This window comes from Dromiciops gliroides, chromosome 4 (genome assembly GCF_019393635.1).
Source record: "Dromiciops gliroides isolate mDroGli1 chromosome 4, mDroGli1.pri, whole genome shotgun sequence".
Lineage (NCBI taxonomy): Eukaryota > Metazoa > Chordata > Mammalia > Microbiotheria > Microbiotheriidae > Dromiciops > Dromiciops gliroides.
Genome location: NC_057864.1, coordinates 362,242,782 through 362,267,102, shown reverse-complemented (window position 1 = coordinate 362,267,102; position 24,321 = coordinate 362,242,782). Strand labels below are relative to the sequence as shown.

Here is a 24,321-nt window from a genome sequence, read left to right as displayed (position 1 = left end):
ATCAAGAAAAGGTCCTGTACTGTCTCCACCCACTTCCTTTTATCTTAGACTAATGTGTAAAGTGTTTCTTGACTCTTCTTCCCTCATACTAAAATTAAGATAAAGGATGTTGAAGAAGATTCCTTTCTAAGATGCTGTCCTTTGTATCAGAAGAGAAGGGGGTGGGGGAGAGACTTAAGAAATGAAGAGACAAAGAAGTGTAAAAAGGGCACACCCAACGGGAGCCGATTTCCTCAGGGATATATAGTTCTTGATTTATCAGTGACTTTGTAGAGATCCTTGGTCTGTGGGACATTAGGATAAGACCAACCATTATCTCTTTGGGGAAATTGTCCGGGTAGGGCCGAACGCAGAGTGGAAAGCTCGAATGAAAATTAAAGTGAGCAAACAAAGAGAACTCCCCCCTGCTGGTAGCAAGCACAGTGTTGCCGCATCAGGAGACGTCACAGCTCAGCTAGCGGTTCGAGTGCTCCTTCCTAGGAAAGTGCAAATAAATAATTGATTGCAAAGATTGAACCTCCCTGGGGCGGGCTAAACCAGAGAGAAAATCTTGCTTCTACATTGAGAGCGATGAGCAAAGCCCTTTTTTTTTCTATTGGCTTTGTTATCTGTGGCCACGTGCGAGTAAACGAGGACTGGGTGCTGGGAGTGGATCTCTCTGGTCCAACCTTGGGCGTGGCTTCTTTAGACGTAGTGCCTCGCTGGAGCATTTCCCCCCTCCTTCTTTGCTTTGCTTTCTCCTTTCTTTTTCCTTCGCTCTTTAGTCAGTGATTCCTTCTTCGACCAGACCTAGTGAGGTCAGCTCCTGAGTTCTACAGCATTTTCTGAAGACAGCCTGGCCCCGCTTGGTACCTCGCGTGGACGCGTCTAGGGAAACAGCAGCCAGGCAGCTGGCATCCTGGGTGAGTAACGAATGCTTGCTCGTTTACTGCCACCACCCACGCCGCCTTACATTAACGCCATTGTTCTTAAGGCTCGGGTGGGGAAGGGGCCATGGGAAGGGATGTATGCAAAACTGAACTTTCCTCCACTTTTTAAGAATGGGTTCCACTACAAACCTTCCTCTCGTGCTCCCGGAAGATTTTATGTTATTTTATTTTTTAACCAAGCTTGAGACTTGTATCCTCTCCAAACCAGTCGGAACAATTGTGTGTGAAGTAAGCACTTCTAATACGAAATTCTGTTTCTGATGGGGCAGGCTAGAGGGCAGTTGAAACCTGTGTGTTTGGGGAGGATTGGGAGCTTTTGTTATTGTTTTTGGAGCTGTTCGTGATTTTGATTTTCCTTCTGCTTTCTTGGTTTCTTGGAAGGAGATTTCTATAAGAAAAGCTTGAAAGAGAGGCTATGTTCTGTCACTTTCTGACAACCACGTGATGGCAGCTGGTCGCCCGAGTGTGGTCCTGACTTAGAACGGGTTAGGACAGTGTATCTGGGCAGAAAGGAGGCGGGCAGACTGCAGTCTAATGGTGACTTGCCAAGTGTGCCCTGGATTGCAGGTGGTCCCTGCCAGTTAGAAGCAAACAAGGGGTGGACTCCTTAGTGTCCACTAGAATTGTAACTCAACTTAGGTCTGTTGAGCTCTTTTCAATGACTTTGATGCAGTGAAATTTCAGAAGGGCTTGCAGATATATTGTGAATAAATTGAATTTGGAAAGATGAAGAAAGCAAGTTGAAACTCAACTTTCTTCAAGGTTTTCTTTGTTCTCCATTTTCTTGGGGGGGAGGGAATATCGGCTAAGTCTAAGTGCAATATGGATTCAATTAAATGAATATTTAATATTGACAGGGGGAAATGATATTTAAAATACTGGAGGAAGATAAATAATGTATGAAATTATATGTGGAATACTAAAAGAAATAATATGTTATATGCAGTCACCAAAGTAGCCAGAAACTACAGTTCTATTAAGAGTAGTTAGTACTTTGGAACTTTCTGCCAAGTCATGCACTTTACCTGCAATCATTTTTTGGTGCTTCCCGGGGGAGGGGGGATAGGGATGGAGGAATTTCAAGATTGCTGGTAATCCCAATATTGCCAATGGAGAATATTCCATAATCTAATTTTCACAGAGGACATAAAATGGACTCTGACCTTGCCAAACTGGATCAGGACTGTTCCTCTGTGTTCCTCTGTGTTCCTCTGAGTCATTCTCTTCTAGGATACAGCTAGTTCAGGATAATGAATATTCTTGGAATATTTGAAAACCCCTAAAAAATTACTTCAATTTTCCATGGAATCAGCACATATAAAGAAATTGACTGTAGGGAGAGTAAGCCGTTTAGAATTTGGTACTTTAAATACATATCTGAATCATTCAAATGCAAACTTTAAATTTGATGTCAAGTACACCCAAATGCAAATATTCATAGAAATGATACATTATTAATGTAAATAAAGATTCAGTAGAACAGTAAGATATTGGATGTTCACTATTGTTGGCAATAAAACTTACCTCAAAGAGTTATATTTCCCACAGGGAACGGGGATACGTTTGATGGTCTTTGTGTAGGATAAGGAAGTGTTAATTATCATCCAAAAGAAGCTAAAATTTCCCATTAGGGTCACTGGAGATAATAACGTATTAAGGACAAGTTTTCCTAGCCTTATTTCTAGAAGATAGTTGGTTTTGTAAGATAATAATATTTCCTGAACTTGTTTTGGAGTTTCATTTTAAATGACTTCTCTGTGCCTCAGTTTCTTCACCTATAAAAATTGTTACATAATTCAAAGGGTCGTTCTGAGGAATGCGTTTTATAAATCTTATATTTCACAGATGGATCAAGGACTGTAGCCCATTTATCCTTTACAGCCTGAGGCTCATCGAGATTAAGTGATTTGCTTATGGTTATATCTAGTAAAGAGTAGAGGTGGAATATAAACTCAGTTCTTCCTGGCTCCAAATTCAGAACTCTAGGCACTATATACTACTCCATGCTGCCTCTCAAAATGCTATATAAAGGTAGGCTATTGCAATTATATATTATTGTAGTATAGAATTGATCCAAACCGAGAAGAATCTATGTTGATAGGTCCCCCAAAGTTGAAAAAAACACCTTATCCTGTAAAGGCCAGTGACAGCCTGTATATTGAGACTATTTCTCAAAAAAGTGTTCTGAATTGAGGTAGCAGCTTTTAGAGACATAGTGGAAAGATCAGGATTACAAGTTAAAGGAGTCAGCTTTATCTTGATTGAGTTTTTAAAATACACTGGCTGTATGTATGTACTACAGATAGCAGTCTCAAGTTCTATAAACAGAAGAAATTGGGATCAAGACAAGCTAGATTATTGAATCTTGTAGAATTTTTTAAAGCTAGACAATAGGCAACATACTGAATTGGAAAGAGATCTGAATTTGGAATTAGATTCTGAATTTAAATTTAGTTTTTCTATCACTTACTATCTGTGTGATTGTGGGCAAATCGTTCAAATTCTTTGGGCCTTGGTGTCCTCATCTGTAAAATGGGAGAGTTGAATGAGATGATTTCTGAGGATACTTCCAGTTATAAATCCTATGACTGTGCAGATCATTTAGTTCAACTCCTTCATTTTATTAATGAGAAAACACAAAAGATAAGGTTCTGAACTCAAGGTTCTGAAGTTTGTGATTGGCAGAACCTGAACTAGAACCAGTTTGGATACCCAATCTATTTTTTTCTGCTGCACCAAGCTGGTTTCTTTCTTTTCAAATAAAACTCTGTGTTGACTCCACAATGCTTCAAAGTCACATGTGGTATGGATAAATATTCTTATATCAACCAAAAACATAGAGGCTCAGAATTTCTTAGTATTTTTGCCCATCTGTCATCATTATTGTGGCAATACTTCTTTTTTCTCTTCCTTTTCTTTTCTTTCTCCTCTTCCCATTCCTTTCCTCCTGGGCCTCTTTATGCTTCCCCTTTCACCTGCTTCCTTTCTGCCATTCTTTCTTTCTTTTCTCCTCTTTCTCCTTCCTGCCCTTGTTCCTTCAAACTCAGGTCTCTCAGGGCAATCACACACACATATAGAATACAACCTTAACATCCAAAATAGAACTCCACCTAGAAGGTTACTGAATTTTAACAGTATGAAGGGTAATAATAACAGCACATCCCTAAAATGAAAGCTGAGTTGGCATCTACCAAGATTATTCTAAGAAGCAGAAACTTGGCATTTCCCTGCATTAGGAGAAAAGCACATTTATATTAAGTACCTCTCAAGCATCATCATTTTTCACTCAGCAATCTCTCCAAAAGGAGAGTATCCCTTTGCCCTGTAACAATCAAGACAAGCGTATTTGTCTCCCATTTCTCTCTCAGCTTTAAAGATAAGGCAGTCGGCGATGGCGGTGATTAAGAAGGAAGATCACCGAGTGATGAAGTCCTTCAATCCCTTTTGGGAATGTGAGTCTAGATAAACCATCCGCGGCCGGCCATGAATCAGCTACCTGTCGGGGGCGCTGCCCCGGCTGCCTCTGCTGCTGCAGCTGCTGCTGCTGCTGCAGCCGCCACCGCGGAGCCTCGCCTGCATCCTGAGGGCAGCAGCAGAAAGCAGCAGAGGGCTCAGTCACCGGCCAGACCCCGGGACAGTACAGTTCGACAGACAGCCACTGCCGCCAGGTCCCCGGTCGGGGCGGGCACCAAAATCAACTCTGCCCGGCAGCAACAGCTTCAGCAGCAGCAGCAGCAGCAGCAGCAACAGCAACAGCAGGGATCGAAATCCAATAGCAGTCGCCTAGTGACTCCCGCTGGCATCCGGGGAGGCGGCGGCGGCAGTGGCGGTGGTGGTAGCAGCGGCGGAGGAGGAGGAGAAGGAGGGGGAGGAGGAAGGGGAGGAGGGGGAGGAGCAGGGGAAAAGCAGCAGCCTCCTGCAACGCTCAAAGGCGCCCCGCTGGGAGCTGTCCAAACAGGAGGTGGTGCTGAATCATCCCTAACCGGTACCCCAACCACAGTGGGGAACCGGAGACCCTGTCCCACTGAGGAGCCGCTTCGGGATGGGGAAGCTGCGACCCCCAAACCAGCGGAGCAGGCTCAGCTAGGAGGAGGGGGAGGGGGAGGAGGAGGAGCAGGAGCAGGAGGAGGCTCCGGGGAAAGGGAGGGGGGCGCTCTGCAGCCGCCGCCGCCGCCGCCCAGGGGCTGGCGAGGTAAAGCCGGGCGCACGCCACAGAGGGGTGGCAGCAGCGGAGGCGAGGTGGCCTCCTCTTCTCCATCCTCCTCCTCTTCTACTGGCAAAACCCCGGTCCCCACCAGTAGAAACCCTGGGAGTGTCGTTGCTGGGGGCGGTGGCGGCTACTGGAAAGAGGGATGTCTGCAGTCTGAGCTCATCCAGTTTCATCTCAAGAAGGAGCGGGCGGCGGCGGCAGCAGCAGCAGCAGCTCAAATGCAAACCAAGAGCAGCAGCAATAGCAATAGCAGCTCCCCAGTCGCCACAGCCGCCTCGGAGCCTCTTTCCTCCCCTTCCCCCTCCCCAATGGCGGCTGCAGCAGAGGGCCTACAGCAGGGGGCAGGGGGCAGCCCAAGCAGCGGGGGGATGCAGGCGGCTGCTCCGCCCTCGCCACCACCGCCGCAGCAGCTACAGGAACAAGAAGAGATGCAAGAGGAAATGGAGAAGCTGCGAGAGGAGAACGAAACCCTCAAGGTGAGGGTGTGGAGAAATGGGAGAGGAAGGGTGTGGGCCTGAGAAAATAGGGTGTGTCAGGTTAAAGGAGAGATGCTTCTAACCTGTTATGCAGCCTGGATGTGGAAGGAAGGAAATCCAGGGAGAAAAGGGGAAAGCAAATTCCAAACATAAAGGCCCATTCCTCCCTTTATTACCTAAAATCCAACTAGGCATTTTCCTAGTTCCTAAATGTTTGTTTTGGAAGGAAATGATAGAATGCGGGTTCGATAATATTAGATTGTATCGAGAATCCACTTCTGGGCCTTTAATTCTTTCATGGTCGTAATTTTCCCCATATTTTCTGGAAAAGAAAGCCAGAGGAAGAAAGAAGACCAGGGATGGCCTATTATACTACTTTTCCCCTTCCCCCCATCACTCCTTTCTCACTACTAGAGTAGTACTGAGGATGAGTTGTTATAGGGTGGGGCCTTAAGGGGGAAGTTAATGTAGACACAGTCTTTTACTGCTTTCCCCATTTCCTCCTCCCACCCTCTTCTCTCCTCAGAACGAAATTGATGAACTAAGGACCGAAATGGATGAGATGAGGGACAGTTTCTTTGAAGAGGATGCCTGTCAGCTGCAGGAAATGCGCCACGAGTTGGAAAGAGCCAACAAAAACTGCCGAATCCTGCAGTACCGCCTCCGCAAAGCAGAACGCAAGAGACTCCGCTATGCGCAGACGGGGGAAATTGATGGGGAGCTACTGAGAAGCATGGAGCAAGATCTCAAGGTTTGTGCAGAATAGGCAATGGGTAGGCAGGAACCTTTGGAGAGCCTAGTGGGTGGGGCATTGAAAGGAAGTTGGGGTGGGTGGACTGGGCTCTGCAGAGGGTTAGAGGTTGGGCGGAGTATGCAGCAAGATAACCAAGCCCAAAAGAGGAAATCAAGAATTAACAACAAATATGGGGTTTCTTGCCAGGTAGAACTCTTTGTAGTAGCCTCAAGATAAAAAACAGACACATTCAGGGGGAAAAGGTGCCTTTCCCATTGCTAGAGATTGGCAAAGGAGTAGCAATGGCACGATTTATTGGAGATTTCATATCTCTGAGCTGTTCAACTTCTGAACTTTATTTGGATGTTGGATGCCCAGAATTAACAGAATGGGAACCTCTTCAGTAGGAGGACATATTGAAAGACACAGAATAGGGACAAATACTGACACTAGGAATCAGGAGATGTGAGTTCTTGTACAGGATCAGTCTCTCACTAGCTTTGTGACCTTAAGCAAAATCTGTCGCCCTTAATTTCTTCACCTGTAAAATGTAGGAGCTGGATTAGATGATCTCTAATGTTCCTTCCAGCTCTAAGATTCAGTTATTGTCCAAACTCCTTCATTATCCCTCAACTTTCCCCATACCTCCCTTTTACCACTCCTCATATTCCCTCTCAAAACTAAATGCATCCCATTTGTGGCTTCCCAATGAGCTGAAGAAGTGGAGAGAAATGAAGTCATTTCAGCTGAAATGAGCTGTTTTTCAAACCTCTCCCAAGGGAGAAAAAAACATCATTGAAATGTTGGAAATTATCAAACAGGTATTATCAGTCAACATCAGTTTTTTTTTAAATTTCCTTCACTTTGGAATCTAAGTTGAAAATTCAACCACAAAATGAGTTGTCATAGTCAGTAATCACACATTAGATTGATTTCTATGATGTGGAGGGAGGGGCATTGATTTTTTTTGGAACTGCATAAAAATGGTAAAATGAAATAGTTAACTTATTTTTATTTTGCAGGAAGTTAAGGAGGCATTTTTTATGAATTCCAATATTCATTTGGTTCTGTCCTGGTACTGAAATCAAAGCCAAATTTCCAATGATAATTAAAACCTGCTGAACAAGAATGTTTAACTTTTTCCCCTAGGAAATATAAAGAAAGGCCTTCATCATAGAAATGTAGTACTGAAAACTTAAATCAAGTATTGAAGTGTTTTTTTCCTATTTGCTGAAAATATTGTCAGCCCTAGTCATGATATAATTACTTTTAGTGATTTTGAAAATATAATTTAATTTAGGTTGCAAAGGATGTCTCAGTGAGACTTCACCATGAATTGGAAAATGTAGAAGAAAAACGTACCACAACAGAAGATGAAAACGAAAAGTTGAGGCAACAGCTTATAGAAGTTGAAATTGCAAAACAGGCTTTACAGAATGAACTGGAAAAAATGAAAGAGGTTAGTGGTGAATTATCTTCTGTTGTATATTTTAAGTTCTTTAAAAAACCTAATTTTATTTGAGATGACTGTTATCAAATATCATTTTCTCCATGAAACCTGCAATTAAGAGTTGTTTGCCTTTGTGGGATTCTGTCATTTGTGGACTACAACTGTCTAGGTGGCTCAGTGAATAAGACCCTGGGCCTGGATTCAGGAAGATCTGAATTCAAAACTTACCTCAGATACTTTCTAGCTATGTGATCCTGGGCAAGTTATTTAACTTATTTGTCTCAGTCTCTTCATCTGTAAAATGGTTATAATAGCACCTACCTCCCAGTGTTGTTGTGAGGATCAAATGAGACAATAACTATAAAGTGCTTAGCACAGTTCCTGGCACATAGTAAGCACTCTATGAATGTTAGCTATGATTATTATTGTCAAACATTTGCCTCACCTAGACAGAAGAGTAAGAGTAATACTTATTATAATTCACATTTATTTGGTTCTTTAGGGCTTGCAAAGTACTTTTCTCAACCATCCTGTGAGGTAGGTAGTACAAGATACAATAATAAAATTCTATATTGTTTTTAAAACACTTTTCTAATCTTAAAACGTTATGTGTTAGTAGTCATAACTATTATCCATCCCCATTTTACAGATGACTAAACAGAGGCTCTGATAGTTTAAGGGACTTGTCTATGTTTATGTAGGTAGATAGTGTTTGAAGTGGAATTTGAACCTACTCCTGGTTCCAAGTCTAGCTCTTTTTCCAGATTGTGCTGTGGTTCATTCAACAAATATTTTAAAAGTGCTTACTTAAACATTGTGCGAGATACTGGAGGTGATAATAAGATAAGTAAGACATGGTTAAAATAGTGAAAGTAGAAATTATTTCGTGCATAGTATTTTATGTACAGTGCTTAGTACATAGTAGGTACTTAATAGATGATTATAGATTGGTTGATACAGTCTAATATTAAGAATTAGTTGAGGAGGTTCTAGTCTTGGCTCTGTAAATTGACTTGGTATACCAACCATTAGAGAACACTTTACCACTCTGTTATCTGAGAAAGAATTTTAATAAAAGCAATTTCATTAACCAATCTAACAAAATAAATGTGTTAAGAAGGATGGATAGATGGATGGTGGATGGATGGATGGATGGATGGATGGATGGATGGATGGATGGATGGATGGATGGATGGATGGATGGATGGATACACGAGTGGTTTTACAATGGGGGATGAGAAGATTTAGTCTTTTGGTGTCAAAAATAGGGTATCTGGATCTACATGAATGGATGAGTCAAGTAATTGCTGTCTTAATTACCTTATTATTTAATGTACAACACTACTTTACCTTGAAATTTGCCTGAGAACACATAGTCCAGCCTGTGCTGACTGGATTAGTGGTTGGCAGATGTTCTTGTAGCTCTCCTGGTGGTTTCAAGTACCTGAATGTGTGAGATTCTCAGGAGAATCCTAATGGAGACCAGTGGATCCAAAAAAGCTAGATTCATTCCCTTATTTCCTACTGGTTTGTACATCATAACCTAAGGCAAATTACCTTACTGCACTTACTTCATGTCTCTGATGGTGATCACTTTGCCAGCAGTCTACCGTTGGGGTGATTGGTGGTGAGAATGTTTCCAAAACATTTTGAAGCTCTTTGCAGCAAATAGGTTTTGGAAGGGATGGAAATGAACGAGGGACATGAAATTCTGTAATTGATGCTTGTGCTTCTTATTTTTCATGTTAGTAATATAGTGTTCTTTTTTTTTTTTTGGTGTATAGTGTTCTTTTTAAAAATAATTTTCCCTTAAACTTGGTTTCAAGTTCTATGATGACTTTGCAGTTTTTAACCAGAGCAAGAAAGCTAATAGTCACCTTGGTGATGCTCAAATATTGAAAAACCAATTTTAATAAATGCAAGAAAATTTACAATGCATGTCATATATTCTTTAAGAAGGAAAGAGATGAGCAATAACAGCAACATGGACAAAAGCCAATTTGGGTCCCAATAGTACCATGAAGTTGAAGTATGGGTCATACAATACAGTATTGATTATCTACTTATGCAATTTGATTTCCAAGAAAAATCAAAAGGGGAAACCATTTAAAAGGCCATTGCAGGAAAAGCAACCTAATGATGCTGTTTCCTGTTCAGACTACATTTCCAGCATTCCATTTAGGCTCTGCCAGACATATGGATAAAAACTAAAGAATCCAATTGGTTACTAAGATGAAAACTAAAAATCTAGTAATTTACATAGACTGCTTTTGGTAACATGGAAATAAAAGTACAAAAGGGAATTAAAGAAGATGAGTTAAATTTGGGAGATTTTAAAAAAATGGATGTTCTCTTGAAGGTGGGGACAAGAACTGACAAGGATTAACTCTGAAGTATGGATGCTTAGTTTTAAAGGAGAGAGGGAAACAGAGACAGAGACAGACATACAGACACAGAGACAGAGGGAGAAAGAAAATGGAGAGAAATTAATTTGAATTTCTAAATGCAATATTGGGGAAAAGTGTTTTTGTAGTCTTGGCAGGATTTGTTCCAGAGCCTTCTGTTGTAAATACTCAGATTATATTCAAAACACTAGTGGGCACAGGGGAAAATATTTAGACATGTTGGAATCAGCTATAGTTTCAGGCAGATATAGCAGTTTTGTGATCCATCACCAAATCAAAAAAAAAAAAAGTGAAACGTAACATACAGCTACTTGTGTTTTGTACACAGGGAAGCAGAACACACTTTAGTGGGTAGGAAGGATGGAAGTAGAAAGTGGTTGGGGGTGAGACATAGACTAGAACAGGACTTCTTAAACTTTTTCCATTCATAACCACTTTTTGTCCAATAAATTTTATGTGATCTCATGTATGTAGGTATATAAAATAGGTATACATAACCTTTTACTGCTGCCAGATGTCTTGAGATGTCCACATTCAATTATGTGACCCCATATAGGGTTGCTACCCATAGTTTAAGAAGCTAGGGACTAGAAGGCCTGAAGCAAGCTAAGAAAGGCAGTAGTATAGCAGAAAATGCACGGATCTCATTGGCCCTATGACCACTTAAGTGTTCTGAGTTTCAGAGTAATAAAACTTATATTGACTCTCTTGAAGCATACCTTGCAACATTTAAAGTCCCACATAAGTATAAGCTATATATGTACATAGTTGTACATACTTGGCATTGGATTAGGCTGGAAACAGCCTTGGGATGAATAAATACTATGAATTCTAAGCCTGATTTTTATACCTTTGACTTTAGATAATTTCAGTTAACCATCTGTTTCCTTGCTTGTAAAATGGCATCCTATGCAAGTCTTTGGTGAATCTTAACCTTTGAGACAAGTCACTAATTGAGAAAAAAGGAACTAACCCTAATATTTCACTATGGAGTGGAAAAAGCTAATTTCATACCATCATGAAATATAAACTGCAATAAAACAATGAAAAACCAATCTCTAGCTTCCAATCTCTGGCTGCTTTAACTGATGTGCAGATGTTGCACTATACCATTGAGACCAATGAGCCATCTGCTAGAGACTGGAAGCTGTGGTGCTTAGGGTTTAATTGGCTTTAGGCACGTTGACCAATTGCTCTCATAGCAACCTTATACTTCCATTGCTGCATGCACCAGCTCACACATATCTGCCTGTCTCCTACCTTGGGAACTGGAAGCAAGGGAAGTTAAAGGGGGAGGTGTCTATAAGACAGCAAGTTTTTCTACAGTAATTCAGGTATTTGGTGTGTTTTTTTTCAATGCAGTTGTATGCTTGCAGTAAGATAGCTAACCAATGTCCAACCAACTGAAATCCTGTGGACCTCTCAGTGAATTTTGGGACCTGTGAAGTTCAGATCACAAAAATTTCTACTTGTTGGTTAGCATTCCTTCTCACTAAGGAAACACTGTACACAAAAAGATCTATAAGGGAGAGAAAACAGAAGAGTAATATAGAAAATAATAGTGTCATAGTCATTCAGTTATCATAATGTTTAGGTGGATTTGGGTTAATAAGATAGCAACTTGGCAAAAGAAACTAGCTCTTTGATTCCTAAGATAAAATATTTGTATGTGCTATCTTATCTAGATTAAGGGGGTTTAGTTTCATATATCTCTCTTCTTCTCTCCTTCCTTATTCCTTCTCTCTCTCTCCCTCTCTCTGTCTCTCTCTCCCCACCCCCTCCTTCACTACTCTACCTTACCAAAAAAACTTCTTCTCTTTCCAAGGCTTCACCTTTTCCATTGTCACTGTCTTGTGAGGATTCTTTTCTTAGCTTTTCCCATTTCTTGCTCTAGAGGGCTCTTAACCATTCTTGCTTTTTATAGCAGCATCCATCTTGAGACTTCTTTTTGTGTTTCTGCCAACCAGGTACCTTTTATTGCAAAATATTTTTTAAAAAATAATTTCTTTTCAAAACTTGAAGAGTGATTAAGTTGTATGTAGTCTGATCATAGGTCAAGGTTGCATCCCTACTACTCACTCTCTATTTACAGACAAAATTATTTAATAAATGCTTGTCTAAATAATTTCCTTTCTCCCCTCAAACAAACTAAAGCTTCCCCCCCTTAACCCAATCCTATTAGATTCTATGTTGCATAAGTTCCTAAATTTTACCAGTTAAGTGATTGGTTAGTGAAAACACTGCCTATAAGTATGTTTTCCTTTGAAATTGTTTTATTTTTCAAAGGATGGCAGAACATTTTTTTCTTAGTAGTTTTTCAATGGGGAACATAGACATGAACATCTTAAAGAAAATGAACCTGGTTAGTATTCATGTCAATTTTTTTTGTTTTTCAGATAACAAGTATTGTTTAAATGAATCCTTCCCATTACCCTCACTCTATTAAGCAAATTAAAAAAAGAAAACATGAGAAATAAATATTTATCTCATTTAATAACTAATTATTTTATTAGGAGCAAGGCTTTTTCCCTTTTCTAATTCCTTATCCAGAAACCAACCAGTGTGGTACATTTCTCTTAGAGATTTACCTAGGCCAAGAGCTAATCAGACAGTAAAAGAAATTTTAAGTTTGGGTTAATGGGTGTATTCCTGCTCATTCTATTTGCTCAGACAGATCCCAGGAAAATGTTGATTCTCCCTATTATCAAGATTGGTGATATGGAACTTGATGTCTCTGACCAAGATTTGAGTGACCTAAGTCACGTAGTTGTTTATAGCCCACCTCCCATTTGGTTAACCAATCAGAGGTGATTAGACATCCCTCAGGAATACCTCTTCTTGAAAGGGCACATTAATTGTGATCCTAGCACCATTAGGGGTCTTTTGTCTGAGAGATCGTCAAATGATCATCCTTTTATTAATAACCTGCTGGCCTTATTAATAAAATTATTAAATTACCCAGAAACTGTCACTCGAACTTTTGAATCATTGCAATGAAAACAAATAAAAAAATTAATCCTTCAATACATATCTACATAGTTTGGCAAAATAAATTTATTTTTCTTCATTTTAAGGTCATCTCCTGATAAGAGATAAATGGTATACTTTATCTATATTCTTTTAGACTCACAGTCTGTCATTATTCTTAGTTATAAAATCTTTCAGAATTGTTTTTCTCTATAATGTAATTATATAACTGTATAGAATTATTTATATAGGTAGATAACTGTTACTATATAAATTATTCCCCAAGTTCTTTTCACTTCCCTAAGCATTAATATATAAAGATCTCCCCAATTTCCTCCAAAATTATTCATTTCATCAATTTTTATGGTGCAATAATATTCCATTATACTCATATACCACAATTTGTTTAGCCATCGGTCATTAAAATACACCTCCTTAGTTTCCAATTTTGACTACAAGAAAAATAATTTATATAAATATTTTTGTATCAATAAATCCTTTGCCTTTTTCTTTGACTTTTTTTTTACTATAGACCTAGTAGTGGTATAGCTGAATCAAACGGTATGTACAGTTTGGAGACTTTCTGTGCCTAGTTCCAAATTTCTTTTCAAAATGGCTGGACTACTTCATAGCTTCCCCAACAATACCAGAATAGCAGTCAATATTTTCTTGAAAAATGTAGTGGAGGAAAATAAAAATAGTGATATTATTGTAAAGGATGCTGTTTATATAATTAATTTTAAATGTTTTTCATTATGAGAATTAAAGTTTTTCTTAGATTTTCATTAAATTATGTACAATTTCATTAGAAGATGGAAATATTGTCTCTGTGTTCTGCAAGACGGATCTAATTTTTAAAGCCTTATACCCTTCTCTCTGTGTACTCTCAGAGAACTCATCCATTCTTTGGACTTGAACTACTACCTTTATAGGCTGTCTGTGTCTCCAGTTCTGCCTTCTATCTAGGCCCCAATCTCATATCATCAACAGCTAGCTACACACACCAAAAGAACTAGTAAGTGTCTGAGGTGAGATTTAAACTCAGGTATTCTTGACTCCAGGGCCAGCACTCCATCCACTGTGCTACCTAGATGCCTCTGTGTGACCCTGGGCAAGTCGCTTAACCCCAATTGCCTTAAACATCCAGGGCCATCTCCAGTCATTCTTATGTATATCTTGCCACTGGACCCAGATGGTTCTGGAGGGGAGAATGAAGTTGGTGACCTTGAACAGCCGTCCCTTACTTAAACTTCTTTTAGTGCAAGTCACAACATCACCCCAATGTCATGGTCCTCTTTGTGAATGAAGGACAAACAACAAAAATCTATACACACACACACACACACACACACACACACGCATACACAGATGTCACCTTAAATTCAACATGTCCAAAACCAAACCTATCTACACCCCAAACAATTTCCAGCTGCAAACTTCCCTGTCTTTATCAGTCATATCACTTATTTTTTAATCCTCCATGCTTACAACCTCAGCATCTTTAATTCTTTGACTTTCATGACCCATACCTAGAAAGGAAGCATGGCATGGTGAATAGAATTCTGGAGCTGGAGTCAGGAAGACCAGGGATCAATTCTTACCTCAGTCACTTAATCTGTGACCATGAACAAACCACTTAACCTCTCTGAACCTCAGGAAAGAAGATTTAAGTCCTAAATTAATGGATTAGGGCAAGGAATTCCCAAATTGACAGAATCATGGATTATTGATACATATACTCCAACATAATGTTCTGTTGATTTTAGAATCAGTAATACCTGATTTCAAAAGTCACTTACTGGCTGTGTGACCCTGGGCAAATCACTTAACCTCTATCTGCCTCAGTTTCTTCCTTTGTAGGATGGGGGCAATAATAATAAACATCTGCCTCTCAAGGAGGATCAAATGAGATAATATTTTTAAGAAAAATTTTCAAACCTTAAAGCACTGTGTAAATGTTGGTTATTATTATTCCTTCAAAATATCGTTCATAAGTATCTCATTCTTTCTATTCTCGCTGCCACAACCCCAGTCCAAAACCCTTAGCACTCCACACAGCTTAATTTAGTAGAAGTTAGTCTGCTTGACTCTAGACCTTCTTGACATTTCAATCCATCCTCTAGATGATGGCCAAACTAACTTACTTTAGACACTGCTTTGATTATATCACTCCCCTGTTTTAAAACCTTCCATGGCAGAATCAGGCCAGCTTCCTGAGTGTAGGCCCTCTGAAGCAGAAGGACTCCTGAGCCCAAGTCAGAGCTCTTGAAACTCTTAGAACCCTTCTGATTATATAATTTGTTTGCAATATATTTAATTAAGATTTTTCTTTGAATCAATGTTTTTATTCCCTAAAATGATGAAGATTATAACATCTCCTCAAGTTCTTATCCCATATGTTAGAGTGCAGTAGATAAAGCACCGAGCTTGGAGTCAGAAAAACCTGGATTCTAACTCTCTCTGACATATGACCAGGAAAAGTCAATTAATCTCAGTTTCCTCACCTGTAAAATAGGCCTAATAATAATATATCCATAGAGCTTCTACCAAACCCACTGGACATCCTCCTTCTGTTCTCTTAGGAGTATGTTTAAAGAATTTGAAGACAACTTCTATTTCTTTTGAATAATTCTTTCAATGCCAGCTTCCCTCTCCTTTCCACACATAACCCTCTCCTACTCTTGTTGTTGTTGTTCAATGGCTTTCAATCATGTCTGACTTTTAGTGACCCCATTTGGGGTTTATCTTGGCAAAGATATTGGAGTGGTTTGCAATTTCATCTCCAGTTTATTTTACAAATGAGGAAAATGAAGCAAATGGGCTTAAGTGACTCGGCCAGGGTCACACAGCTAGGAAGTATCTGAGGCCAGATTCAAACTCAGGAAGATGAATCCTGACTTTAGATCTGGCAACCTATCCATTGTGTCACCTAGTTGCTCCTCCCTCTACTACTACAACAACTGATATGATAACTTTTACATTTTTTTCTTAATAAATGCTTATGGAAGAAAGAAAAAGATGGAAAAAAGGAGAAAGTGAAGAAAAAGCATGATTGTTCAGAATAAGGAAATGTTATTAGGGAAGTCTTTCTCTTGCTACATGTATTTGAATTATATTATTTGCTTTCAATATCTATTTGCTTTTTAGATTAAGAATAAAATGCAAGGGCCTTGTGCCTATTTGTTGGAGGGGTAGCCAAACTCATAAGCATATGATGGAAAGTATTGCCCATATTGAAACTTCACTTTATCCTTTTAGGACTTTATATCTGAATGTATTTTAGAGGAAATAAAATGACATGTATGATATCACTACTACTATTTTATTTCTGTTTTAGATAGATGGACTGCTTATGGACAGGAAAAAAAATCTTTATTCAAAAAATGAATTATATTTGGCTTGTCATTTAGCTTCTCTCTTTAATTTTCCCTTTCTTTACCTGCATACTTAATTTTGGAAAAGGAAAATATCTATTATTTGTTTTTATGGAGATTGGGGCAGAAAGCCCTTATGAAAAAAAATTCCAACTATGCCTTATTAATCTTCTGACTAAATCAATTGTTTACGCAATTTGTTTTCATTATCATAGCCAATTAAACACAGTAGTAAATGTTTTAATGAAATTAGTTGCTGTTGTTTTTCTGTGCTTGACAAAGTAAGATTTCATACTATCCCATTGGCCAAGAGTCTTGAATAACAGTGAAAATAATTAGAAAGCTCAATTTACGATCTATTCAAGTGAATAATGAACAAATGACATGTTGGTATGTCAATAAATGTGCTGCCTGCTCATCACAGATACATGTTCATAGCTAGATTTTGAAAAAGCTTCATCAAGTGACAGCTTTCCCTCTGTTATTAGGGGATTTGCCAATTTGGAAGGTTCTATCTTGTTCAGGGTAGACTTAAACTGCTGTTGTGAAGGTCATTTTCTAAATTCAATTTGAAAAACCATGCCAGTGGGACAAATGCTCTCTGATTTTTTTTTCAAAAGTGTCAGGATTTGAGATAATTTATCTTCTTTGACTTTGAGCAATTTTAGTCTTATCCTTTATAAAATGATGCCTTATGCTCTAGCATTCATTCTTCAATTATTTATTAAATCACATCTACAGATATAGCTCCTGTGTTACACTCCATTGATAACGAAGAGATTGTTCAAAACAATGATTTTCAAAAACCTATTAGACCTATATTAGAATAAAAAAGCATGGCATCCTTTATTGACAAGATTAAATGAAGTCTTTGTTTCAAATTGACCATTCAGCATTTCATATTTGCCTGTTTGTCCCACAATAAATTTCATAAGACTTGTCTAATTCTGGTCAAATATGCTATAATACTAAAGATTGTCAAGGTATACCTTTCAATTTAATTCATTTTGGTATTGCTCTTGGAAAACCTAATTGTAACTGATAATATTTTCATTGAGTCTATCTTCTTTAATTTTTGATGAATTCCAGAGCATCCTGATACCTTAGGTAGAAATTACAGAGATATGTGATTGTCTCGAGTGAGACCTTCAGTTTCCAGAACCATTATTTAAAGTGTGTCTGAGACTTACTGTCAGTGTACTGTGTTGTTCCCTATGTACACACAAAGATCTACAGCATGAGCACTTAATCCAAATGTAAGATTTGGAGCTTTAAGGAAAAAAAAACCCAAACCCCTGAATTCTTGGCTTTTAAACACTCCTTAAGACTAAAGAAATATACTTGAATTAGTTCCCTTATCTTTAAGAGGGAGGTAATATTGCTTTCCTGAGGAGTACCAGCTAATTTATAAAATCCTGGACTAAGAAGGGACGGAGTTGATTAAGCACTCTGACTTTGCTCAAGAAAATTCTATGTAAATGCAATGGATAAATTTTCCTTAATCTGTAACCAGTAACCAGGCAAACACATTCTCCATTTAATAACTGTTTTAATTTTAATTGTATCACTAGTAAATACCTACCATCCCCCAAATACTATGTAGTTAAATTGAGTTGTCTTTCCAATACAATACAATACAATACAATAAACATTTATTGAGTGTCTACTATGCACCAAGCACTGTGCTAAGTGCTCAGGATACAAATAAGAAAAACATAGTCCCTGTCATCCAGGATCTTACAGTCTAATAGAGGAATGGAATGCACAAAACACATTGTCTTTGAAACAGGAAATGGCATCTATGAAAGGAAGTAAGATCAAAAATGATCTTAACATACTAGACTGAATGCACCAAGAAAAATTTAAATGGAGTAAATACAAATATAAGGTTGTTTTTCATTTGTTTGTTTGTTTGGCTTTTTGGTAAGACAATGAGGGTTAAGTGACTTGCCCAGGCTCACGCAGCCAGTAAGTGTCAAGTGTCTGAATCCGGATTTTAACTCAGGTCCTCCTGAATCCAGGGCCAGTGCTCTATCTACTGCATGACCTAGCTGCCCCCAAGTTCTTTTTTTAAATACTCATTTATACATCAAGGGAACTTGGTAAAGTTTTTATGAAAAAGGTATAGGAAAAAGCAATATTTTGACCATAAACAATATGAGTCAACAGTGTAACATGAGTTTAAAAAGCATAACAATCTTAGGCTGTGTTAATAGAAGTACAATGTCCAGAGCAAGGGAGCTGGTGCTCCCATTTATATTCTGATGTGCCAGACCAATCTCAAATCTTATGTTCAATTCTGGGCACCACAGTTTAAAAGAGAAATTAGTAAACTAGAACATGTCTGAACAAGGGCAACGAAGATAAAGAAATAGATAACTTGTTATGTGAGGAATCATTGAAGGAAATTGGGATGTATATTTATCTTGAAGAAGAAATAGATTGGGGAAAGGGGGCGTGGTAAATAACTCCAAATATTTAAAGGGCTGTTGCTGAAAAAGCACATTTATTCTTGTTGCTCCAAGGGAGTAGAACGAGGTCCAAAGGAAAGAAGTTACAGGAAGGCAGATTTCATTTTGTTGTGAGGAAAATAATTAGATATCAAAAATAAGAATTCATATATGCTGGTATAGTACTTTGTAACTTTCAAAGCCCTTTGTACATATTATCTCACTTAAAGAAGGAGCTGTAATAGGACAGAGACTGGGAGATTGGATGAGATTAATTCTAAAGTGTCTTACAACTCTAAGGTTGTATGATTTTATAAATTAAAAGCTTAAAGGATCCTGGAAATCAGGTTGCTTCTTCTTACTATCCTTTTGTTACACTTTAGGAATTTGAAATATCTCCTGAACAATTTAAATGACAGTTTCTGTCACATTGTCACATTTAATTGACATTTTCTGTCAGGATTCTATGTCTAGTATGACACATGTGAGCTAGATTCATTCAAGGTTGCTACAACTATTGAAAGGCAGGACAAATTCATTAGGTGTTAAAAGGCAGCCAGGTAATCATTTTAAATAGTGAGTGTTGACTGAAGCATTTTATCTTTCCATCATTTTTTAAAAGAACTATGAAGAACTGTTGTTACTGTGTGAACATAATTTCCCCAGGTCAGTTCCTGTTTAATCAGAGCTTTGATGCTATTTGAGAATCAGTCTGTTAAATGGAAGAAACCAGAAAGGAATATTATGTCAAGTTCACTGTCAGCTACCTGTGTAAGTGCCATTTCACTATGGATCCATTCTTTCAGCAAATCAATTAAAAAGCATTTATTAAATACCTACCATGTGTGGCACTTGTTCTTCTCTCAGGAGCAACATAAAGCTTGATTCTTCAGTAAATATTTGGCAGATATCCCTTTAAATATTTGGAGATCTTTACCATACTGCCCCATCCCATCTCTTTATCAAGATAAATACACATTCTAGATTCCTTCATCCCAGATAGGTGTTGGGGATACAAAGACAATGAATGAAACAATCTCTGCTTTAAGAGGAGATTGTATTTGAATAGGGAAAAGAGTATACATATAAGTAAATGCAGAATAAAGAAAGAGAATGAATAGAAACAATTGCAAAGTAGTTAAATACAAAGTAATTTGCAAGTGAGGGCACTAGCATTTGAGGTTCAGGAAATGTTTCAGGAAGAAAATGGGATTTAAGGTACATCTTAAAGGAAGAGGAAGATTTCTTAAGGTGGAGGTCAAAAACAAGCACATTCCAGGTACAGGAAACCACCAGTGCAAAGAAACTGACAGAAGAGATGGAGTGTGTATGTGAAGAGAGGAGAAAGAACTAGTTTGACTAGCTTGTAGAATGCAAGAGGTGTAGTGGTGTCCAATGAGGCTGGAAAGCTTGACTGAGGCCAGGTGCTAAAGGGCTTTGAAATTAAACAGTTTATATTTTATTGAAGAAGAAATTGGAAATCATTGGAGTTCACTGAGTAAGGAAGTGATATAATTGGATCTACACTTAAAAATAAATTTTTTTAGCTGTGTGAGGAATATATTAGAGTAAAGAGAGGTATAAGGCAAGGAGATCAATTAGGAACTATTTAAGTTATCTAAACAAGAGTTCTTAACCAGAAACCTATCCCTCACAAAAACAGAAACAGTGAATCACAGTTATAAAGACAAGCACCCATTTTTTTTTCTTTTCAGTAACCAGTTACATGCATTATATGGGAAACCTCTTTAGAGATTCCACCAGTATTGGTGAGAAAAGAGTATTTAAGCAGTTGAAAAATAGGGGGTGGGTTGTGTAGTCTCTGTACAATTACATTTTAAGTCTTCATTGATAAGTCAGTCAAATACAGATTGATTAACTCTCTGTTTCCTGGTTTTGCAATAGGATGCTCTTAATTACATTTGCACAATGCAGATCAGCCTGATAACTCACTCCTTGAAAGCAAACAATGTTAATATGAAGCAGGAACCTTCTGGGAATCTTTGCAGATAAGAAAGGTCCTTATAATCCCTCAACTGGCTTAGGAATGTTGGGGAGACAGGAGATAATGATGTCTCCAGAAGCCTCAGGAGAAGCCTACTTGGTTTGTGTTTCTATTGTTCTCAGGAATGTTGGACTATTTACATATCAGGCAGGTTCAATCTCTGTTACCATAAGGGACCTTTGCTGTGTTAGGCTAAACTGCCATGTGGTTCCTCTGGAAAAATAAGGGAATTTTTACCAAGTAATCATCAAGGTGATGCAATTGGGGAATTATTAATATTCTCATAGATTTGTCAAAGTTCTTTATACATTTAGTAAAAGAACCGATAAATATATAGAATGATTTTTACATATATATACCTATACATATACACACACACATATTTGTATCTAATGGTAGACATCTCTAGGGTGGGTGGGGAGAAAAGGGGGTAAAAAAGAAAGTTACATGATAATTTTATTATAAAAATGATAGCAAATTGTACATAATAGATTTGCAACTTCATGTGCATTTCTTTTTTATACTATTGTTATGGAAATGCTTGCTTTATTTTATAAATTTATAATTAAATAAATACAATGTTTTAAAAAGAGAATGGAATAAAGAAAGAAAAATAGGTGATAAGTGGCTGAACTAAGGTAGTGACTACATGAATGGAGAGCAAGGGATTGGGGGGGGTTTAGATGTAAAAGATTTTGTTTGTAGGAGAAAAGGCAAGATTTGGCAACTGATCTTATTGTGGGGTGAGGGAGGGTAAGGAATCTAGGATAATACTGAAATTATAAGCCTGGGAGGTCAGAAGAGAGAAGTTTGGAAGAGGCATAACTTTAGAAGGAAAGAGTGCATTCTGTTTTGGTCTTATTTAGTTTGAGATGTCTCTGGGACATACAGTTTGAAAGAAACAATTAGTGATGTAGGACAGAAGCTGAACCTAGAGGCCTGTTGTTGTTCAGTTGTTTTTCAGTTGTTTCTGACTCTTTGTGACACCATTTGGGGTTTTCTTGGCAAGAATACTGGAGTGGTTTGCCATTTCCTTCTCCAGCTTATTTGACAGATGAGGAAACTGAGGCAAACAGCGTTAAGTAGCTTGCCCAGGATTACACAGCTAGTAATTGTCTGAGGCCAGATTTGAACTCAGGAAGATGAGTCTTCCTGACTCCAGCCAGGCCCAGCACTCTATTCATTGCACTACCTAATGAAAGACCTAGGCAAGATGTATGTAGATCTGTCAACTGGATAGAGAAGATAACTAAACCCAGTGGTGTTGATGAGGTTCTCAAGGGAAGTGTAGAGAGAAAACAGAAGAGGCCTATGATTGAGCCCTGTGGAACACCCACAATTAGGGAGCATGATCTGAATGATGATTGAGCAAAAGGAGATTGAGAGGTAGTCAGACAAGCAGGAGGAAAACCAAGAGAGAGCAGTGTCATAGAAACCCAGAGAGAAGAGAGTATCAGGAAAAGTGCATGGTCAACAGTATCAAATACAGCTGATAAATCTAGAAGACTGAGGCCTGTGAAGACTATCAGGGTTGACAATTAAGATATTGTTGATAACTTCAGAGAGAGGAGTTCAGTTGAGTGATGGTATTGGAAGCCAAACTGCAAAGGATTAAGATTGAGTGGGATGAGAAGTGGAGGCAGAAATGACAGAAAACTTTTTCAAAGAATACTCAATGATAGCCACACCAGCAGACTCTTCTAAATTAATCTCTAAATCTAGAAAATTTTTCATTTTTCATTGCTCCCTCCTTCCATCATTTTCTAGGCATGCTGAGGAATACAAGTTTTAAAAATGCATTTGCTAATGATTAATGACCTTTAATTTCAAACTGTTTCTCCAACCAAGACAATTTTACAGCATGGAAACCAGGAGGAGTGAAATGACTAGGAATTTTCCCTGGTGGAAGTGGGGAGCTTTTTATTGACTTCAAACACTGGGTCTTCTTGTTGTGCAGCATGCTGCCCTTAAAATTTTACTTCATTCTCCTTAAAAATACAAAGCTCTTTATTTATGATTATGTCTTAGGGGAAAAATTATGATTATTTGATAAATATTTCTGATAAATATTAATATTTTAAATGTTACTCTATATTTAATATGTATTAAATAAATATAGTTATATAAGTATATAATCTATAATTTATATTTTATATATTTACTACTTTAAATATGATTATATTATTAAACATTTTAATAAATATTATTTCTTACAGAATAAATTATTGACTTTACTTTCACAAACCTTTCTAGGGTAACTGCTCTTTGAGAGAGTGAATGGACTAATGCATATTTCCTTTCTCTTATTCACTCTCTATCTCCCTCTCTAAGCTTTTGCATTTTTCTCTTGATACTTAGATGAGGGTTTTAGAAAAGAAATCCATTATCTTCTAAAATCCACTGGCAAAATTCCTAGGCATTTCACTTTTCAGGATGCCTAGAAAATGATGTAAGGAGAGAGTAATGAAAAACTCATTTTTTTCTAAATTTAGAGATTAATTTGGAAGGGTCTGCTGGTGTAGCCACCATTGAGTATTCAGTACTTTCTTCTGGGAAGAAGAGTGAGACCTAAGGTTCAAGTAGGAGAACTCTGTCATTGTACTTAATTATATCTTAGAATAAACCTGAATTGCACAGTAGACTTTATTGAACTTATTGCACCTTTGGCTATTGAATTTTTTTTTTATTTGATGGTTTTTGCTGTTCAGTTGTATCTGACTCTTCATAACCCCATTTGAAGTTTTCTTGGCAAAGATACTGGAGTGGTTTTTCATTTCCTTCTCCAGCTCATTTTACAGATGAGAAAACTGAGACAGAGTTAAGTGATTTGCCCAGAGTCACACAGCTAATAGGAGTGTTAGGCTGGTTTTCACTGCAGGTCTTCCTGACTGCAGACCCAGAATTCTATTGACTGAGCCATGTAGCTGCCTACATTGTTCGACATTAATATTTTCTTTTAGAGATTGCTATCTTTAAAAAGAAAGGCTGGGAAACTGAAGCACTGGCACTCTGGGGGCAGAATGATTGGCATGTGCTCTTCTTAAACAGGTTTCCCATGCAGGATCATACATTTAGAGCTGATAAAACTTTAAAGGAGGTCACTGAATCCAACTCCCTTTATGTTCTAGATAAAGATTCTTTGTCTCTGACCTTGTCACTTTACATAAGATTTGGGTTTGGATTCTGCCTCAAGCACTTAAGTGACTTGCCTAGGGTGACAGAGCCATTAAGTGCTTGAGGCAGAATTCTTCTAGCTGCTGAATAATAGTACTCCTTGAGGCATATGGTGACCCATGCTCTGGTGCTTGGTCCCCTTAGCAGT

The 24,321-nt window shown here is 38.1% G+C and overlaps 1 protein-coding gene across 1 annotated transcript in view; it reads left to right on the top strand.

The window, feature by feature from the left end:
- The first annotated feature begins 401 nt into the window (after nt 1-401).
- The window catches only part of SOGA3 (SOGA family member 3), a 44,544-nt gene continuing 20,624 nt past the window's right edge, over nt 402-24,321 (top strand). The window contains exons 1-4 of the mRNA XM_043962886.1: nt 402-902; nt 4,298-5,615; nt 6,142-6,366; nt 7,649-7,807. Of these exons, the coding sequence (XP_043818821.1) occupies nt 4,413-5,615; nt 6,142-6,366; nt 7,649-7,807 (1,587 nt within the window). The 5' untranslated portion in view covers nt 402-902; nt 4,298-4,412. The remainder of the gene's footprint in view (nt 903-4,297; nt 5,616-6,141; nt 6,367-7,648; nt 7,808-24,321) is intronic.